The following is a 6,448-nucleotide window of genomic DNA, read 5'->3' on the forward strand; positions in this document are numbered from 1 at the left end:
AGGCTGAGTCCCTAACAGGCCAGAATTTCAGGTTGTCTGAACTGGAGCACATGTGAATTAGCTGATTTTTATTAACCTGCTCTCACATAAACTAATCCTGAAAATCTGGTTTGCTAGGGAGACTTGATAAACACCTGCTCTCTCTGAATCATGAAAGAGTACATTTGGATTTTTAGGTTTGTTTTTTAACGATATTAATTTATCTTTTTAAAATATTAACTTTTTTTTGTTTGTTTCTAGTTGTTTATTTACAATACCTTTGGGCATGATCAAGTTTCTACATCAGTTGGTAAGAAAATAGTTTTTGTAATTCTATTTCACTCCTTTCATGAGAGCATATTTAGATATCCCAGAGCAAGTAAATGACAAACTGTTACAAATGCTGTTTACAATTGTGCCCTGTCTGATCATAAAATACCCAGAAGATCTCTCTGCTTAGTTTATCTGAGAACTTACCCACTGGCATCAACACCAAGTGTTTTACATCCAACTAAACTGTGCGTACAGGGAGATAAAACCCACATTTTGTCTTTCATGATTCAGATAGAGCACTTTCCAATTTACTTACATTGAAAAGCATATCTAAGTAGGCTCACAAACAGCATTGTTCTACTGGGATCTAGCTGGGGATTGGTGGATGCACTTCTATCCCTCCTATCATTGGCTCATGTGATGCTGTCAGCAGTGCATTGCTGCTCGTTCAACAACAGATATCAAGAGAATTAAAGGGACAGTGTGCACCAATTTTCATATAACTGACTGTAATAGACACTGATATAAAGAAGACTATGCACAGATACTGATATAAAAATCAGTATAAAACCTTTTAAAAACTTACTTAGAAGCTCCCAGTTTAGCTCTGTTGATGAGGTTAGGCTGGGACACCCAGTGAAAAGGGCTGAGAAAGCAGGAAGAGCAGACACTACCCCTCTCCCTTCCCTGCATATGAATAGACAGATAACCTAAACAGGAGCCAGCAGGAGTTTGTAAACGTGCGTATACATCTGACTCTGGGGGGATTGGTTAGGAGTCTGAAAATCAGCACAATGTTATTAAACAATAAGCAAAACTATACATTGTTACAAAAACACTCCCAGATGGGCTATATATGGATCATCTACAAAACATTTATGCATAGAAAAATGTAGTGTGCAATGTCCCTTTAAGTACATTTTGATGATAGAGGTAAATTAGATGTTTAAAAACACGTCATCTATCAGAATAATGAAAGAAATGTTTTGAATTTTATGTTCTATAATCCATTGGTTGTAATTTATTGCTACATAGTGTGTTGCAGCTGATGGGTTAAAGGGTTTGAATTGATAACACGGATTCAACAGAGACCTGATACTCTAGCTCCTATGCTATCTGTTAGGTTTGTCTTTGGCATAAAAACAATGATACTATTTAAAAAGAATGTGTCTTTTATTAAAACCAGGCACTTTCTTTGTCCCCAAACCTGTTCTGGCTGTCAGTAATGCTTCTAGCAATTTCCCAATAACTAATGACTGTGTATGTGAAATTAGCGATTTAGATACAGAACAAATATATTCAGAAGCGAGCTCTATATGAAATGGATCTTTACTACAAATTTTATGGTCCTTTTTTAAATAGTTTTGAAAATACAAACATAGCTATAGAGGTGAATTGTAGGAAAATGTATGCTGTAACTGTTGTAGTGTATTCACTTTTTCTATAAAATGTTATGTTTTCTTTTTTTTTTCTTTAATCTTTTTCTTTTTATTTCCAGCAATGTTGATTATATGTGGGATGTTGGTAAATGGACCTTATTCTCTCATTACAACAGCTGTTTCTGCAGATCTGGTAAGATAACATTCATTTATTAAGTCCCAATAAGAGACACAGTACAAATATAATGAATTATTAAATGTGCCATAATGAGCAATTTTTACCTTTTAGAGGATTAGAGAACAAATTGTATTAAATATTAATCATCATAAAATACTTATAGTAATTACTAAACAACCCTTGTATGGACAATGCTTTAGTTGGATACATTTCTGTTTGCACAAGAGATAGTATCGCCCTGACATGATTGTGCCGTTATGTACCTGATATAAATACAGAATCTACGCTGATTTCCTACCCACTACACCTGTACACATTTTACTAATATAATATAAAATGTGTGAGAGTTGAACCCTGATACAAACATTTATTAGACTTTTTGGAAGGGTAGAAGGAGCCTTTTATGGCTTTAAATTGACAGGTGGAGTATAATTTAGCCCAGACTTGTGTAACATAAGGGATATTAAACCCACATTGTATGCTCTACCTGAATCATGAGAGAAAAACAATTTTAAAGGAATATGAAACCTCATTTTTTTCTTTCATGGTTTAGAAAGAGCATGCAATTTTAAACAACTTAATAATGTATTTCTATTATCTAATTTGTTTAATTTTGTTGATATGCTTTGCTGAAAAGCATATCTAGATATGCTCAGTAGCTGCTGATTGTTTGCTACACATAGATGCCTCATGTGATTGGCTCACCCATGTGCATAACTATTCCTTCAACAAAGGATATCTAAAAAAATAAACAAAATATATCATAGAAGTAAATTAGAATGTTGTTTAAAATTGTATTCTCTATCTGAATCAAGACATCATTTTTTGGTGGTTTAGTGTCCCTTTAAGCAACTTTATAATTTACTCATATTATCAAGTTTTCTTCAATCTCTTGGTATCTTTATTTTAAAAAAGCAGGAATGTAAAGCTTAGAAAACCAACCCATTTTTCATCAGAACCTGGCTACATTTAGACCCCAATCAGCAAGCGCTACCCATGTGCTGAACCAAAAATGGGTCGGCTCCTAAGCTTACATTCCTGCTTTTCCAAATAAAGATACCAACAGAACAAAGAAAAATTGATAATAGGAGTAAATTAGAAAGTTGCGTAAAATTGTATGCTGTATCCTAATCATGAAAGTTTAATTTTGTCTAGATTATCCCTTTAACAGCAGATATCTTAATTAAAGTCATTGCAAAATTTCATGTTATTGACTTCTGAACTTTAAAGGAGCTATGTCCGGTATTGTATGTGATCATGTGATCGTCTGTATATTCTGTGTGTGTACAACTGAATCTTCAGATAAAGGTCATGTGATCGTCTGTATATTCTGTGTGTACAACTGAATCTTCAGATAAAGGTCATGTGATCGCCTGTATATTCTGTGTGTGTACAACTGAATCTTCAGATAAAGGTCATGTGATCGTCTGTATATTCTGTGGGTGTACAACTGAATCTTCAGATAAAGGTCATGTGATCGTCTGTATATTCTGTGTGCGTACAACTGAATCTTCAGATAAAGGTCATGTGATCGTCTGTATATTCTGAGTGTGTACAACTGAATCTTCAGATAAAGGTCATGTGATCTTCTGTATATTCTGTGTGTGTACAACTGAATCTTCAGATAAAGGTCATGTGATTGTATATTCTGTGTGTGTACAACTGAATCTTCAGATAAAGGTCATGTGATTGTCTGTATATTCTGTGTGTGTACAACTGAATCTTCAGATAAAGGTCATGTGATCTTCTGTTTATTCTGTATGTGTACAACTGAATCTTCAGATAAAGGTCATGTGATTGTCTGTATATTCTGTGTGTGTACAACTGAATCTTCAGATAAAGGTCATGTGATCGTCTGAATATTCTGTGTGTGTACAACTGAATCTTCAGATAAAGGTCATGTGACCGTCTGTATATTCTGTGTGTGTACAACTGAATCTTCAGATAAAGGTCATGTGATCGTCTGTATATTCTGTGTGTGTACAACTGAATCTTCAGATAAAGGTCATGTGATCTTCTATATATTCTGTATGTGTACGTGCTAATTTGTTAACGTGTTTTTTTAGGGGACGCATGAATCTCTCCATGGGAACTCAAAGGCACTTTCAACAGTTTCTGCTATTATAGACGGCTGTGGATCAATAGGTCTGTATACAAATTATAACCTAAAAATAAATAAATATATTTAAAAAGTCAGCTCAGATTTCTTAAAGGGACAGTAAAGTCAAAATTGATTCAGATAGATCATGCACTATTAAACGACTTTCCAATTTACATCTATTATCAAATTTGCTTCATTCTATTTGTATCCTTTGTTGAAGGAGCAGCAATGCACTACTGGGATCTAGATGAACACATGTGGTGAGCCAATGACAAGAGGTGTGTATGTGCAGCCACCAATCAGCTCAAAGCAGTGCATTGCTGCTCTATAGTCTACCTAGGTGTGGTCTTTAACAACGAAAAGAGAACAAAAATAATTTGATAATAGAAAAAAACTGTGTGGCAAACCTAGCCACTTCTGGACTATAACGTAAGAAAGGTTGTCTATAGGCTGTATATTGTGCTATGTAGATGTGACAGACCCTTCTGTCAGCCCTGAAGGAGTTAACTGTGTTCAGCTTTAGCCTCAGCTATTGTGCACTGTCATTAATGTTATTGATACACAGTCCATTGTTTAATCAACCTCAGAGAGCAGACCCTAGATGATAAGGAAAGCCAAGTGTGTGTCTGTGTTTAAATTGTTATCAGCTTGAGCAAGGTATTCTATTGTATCATGTAAAAGGGCGTGTTCCCTCCATTCAATGTACAACATTCTTTCAACCCCCCTTCTGGGGGGGTCAGACCTGCATAAATACTGGGCATATGAGCCTTAATAAAAGTGATTCTGTTTAAAACCTGAAAACTGGCTGGGTTGTGAATTGCTGCTTCCCTATGCAGAACATTGTTTCCTGGTGTTAACCCTTGGTTTTCCTGTTGGTACCGTTACAATTGGTGGCAGCGACGGAATGAACCTTATCGCCCAGAAGAGCAACTACACAAGCCAGTAACCTCAGGAAGAGGGGGATTACTACAATACTGACTAAGATGGAAGGAGTACCAGGGACCAAAGGGAATGGAGATGGATTATTCTAAGCTAAAGAGACAAACGTTAAAGGAACTGCTAGAAGCCAGGGGAAAGATAGGCAGCAGCAAACCCAAGGCTATATTAATGGCTGAGCTGATGGAGGGAGACAGAGCTCGCAGCGCTACGCCTCCAGCAGCCATGGAGGAGACCCTATACCAGAGGGAAATGAGGACCAGGCTGGAATTTTTACCCCAACCTGTACCATGGGATATGCTATCCGTGGTAATGGCAGATGTGCAGGAGTACGTGATGGCACACAGTCCGCGGAATGCATCCTCCCGAGCAGAATCCATTTTGGACGCACTCAGCAACCCAGTAAGACCCAAAATCCCATACCATGCATTTAAAATGTTTTGTGAGGAGAAGGATGAGATCGATGGGTATTTACAGGATTTTGAGAGACTGTGTGAGTTACATGATTTGGAGCAGTCCGTATGGGTGCCGGTGCTAGCAGGCAAGCTAGCCGGTAGAGCAGCGGAAGCGTATCGCGCTGTACCCAGGGAGGACAGCAAGGATTACGCTAAAGTGAAGAGAGCGATCTTGGAAAGATATGCCATTACCTCAGAGGCATACCGGCGCAAGTTTAGAGGCCTGCGCAAGCCAGAAAGAGATTCACATGCAGAGTGGGCCCACAAGCTGGATCAAGCATCTCAAGGGTGGATACAGGCCAGCCAAGCTACCACCATGGAAGAATTGCGACAACTGATGCTGTTGGAGCAATTCTTTAACGGCTTGTCCCCAGAAGCCCAAGAATGGGTGAGAGATCGAAAACCTCTCACCTTAACCGAAGCAGCAAGATTAGCAGACCAGCATTTTGATGCCAGGAGGCACCATGGACTACAGCCTAACAACGGACGGGCGAATATACAATGCCACACCTGCAAGCAGTGGGGACATATGGCACGTGAGTGCACCCAAAATCGGAGTAGACAAGCTTGGAACCAGGTCAGACAGAACCAGGCCCCAAGGGCGGCTGCTCACCATTACCAAACGGAGCCAGCCGCTCATGAGGTGTTGAGCACCCAAGCCGAGGAACCCCTGGGAATTCTGCATGAGGTGATGTCGGTCCGGGCCTCCGATAACTGGCAACATCACCGCCAGCTGGGGACCGTAGAGGGGAAGGAGGTCCAGGGACTTCGGGATTCGGGAGCTACTTTAACCCTGATAGCTCCCCATTTGGTGCCGGATACAGTACACACGGGCGGATCCGTGGCAGTACGAGGGGCAGGGGGAGCGGTATACCGATTGCCCACTGCTAGAGTGGAGTACAGACCCCCAGTCACCCCAGCAGCTTCCAGTTACCAGCCCCCGGCGCACCGCTATACCACACGGCCTCCGGCCACGAACTACCCTCAGAGAGCCCGGTTCAATTCGCGGGGCTACTCACAACCTATTCGGTGCTTTGGATGTAAGCGACTAGGGCACAAAAGACCAGAGTGTCCCCTAAACGCAGCAAATCAAGCACAGTCCTGGAGAAGACCCGCCGGCGGAATCCCACATAATCCTCAGCCTGCG

General features: G+C 39.9%; 1 protein-coding gene across 1 annotated transcript in view; it reads left to right on the forward strand.

The window, feature by feature from the left end:
* Positions 1-6,448, forward strand: part of SLC37A2 (solute carrier family 37 member 2) — a 91,960-nt gene that overhangs the window by 72,462 nt on the left and 13,050 nt on the right. The window contains exons 13-15 of the mRNA XM_053690180.1: positions 241-289; positions 1,751-1,824; positions 3,876-3,954. Of these exons, the coding sequence (XP_053546155.1) occupies positions 241-289; positions 1,751-1,824; positions 3,876-3,954 (202 nt within the window). The remainder of the gene's footprint in view (positions 1-240; positions 290-1,750; positions 1,825-3,875; positions 3,955-6,448) is intronic.

Source organism: Bombina bombina, chromosome 8, assembly GCF_027579735.1.
Source record: "Bombina bombina isolate aBomBom1 chromosome 8, aBomBom1.pri, whole genome shotgun sequence".
Classification (NCBI taxonomy): domain Eukaryota; kingdom Metazoa; phylum Chordata; class Amphibia; order Anura; family Bombinatoridae; genus Bombina; species Bombina bombina.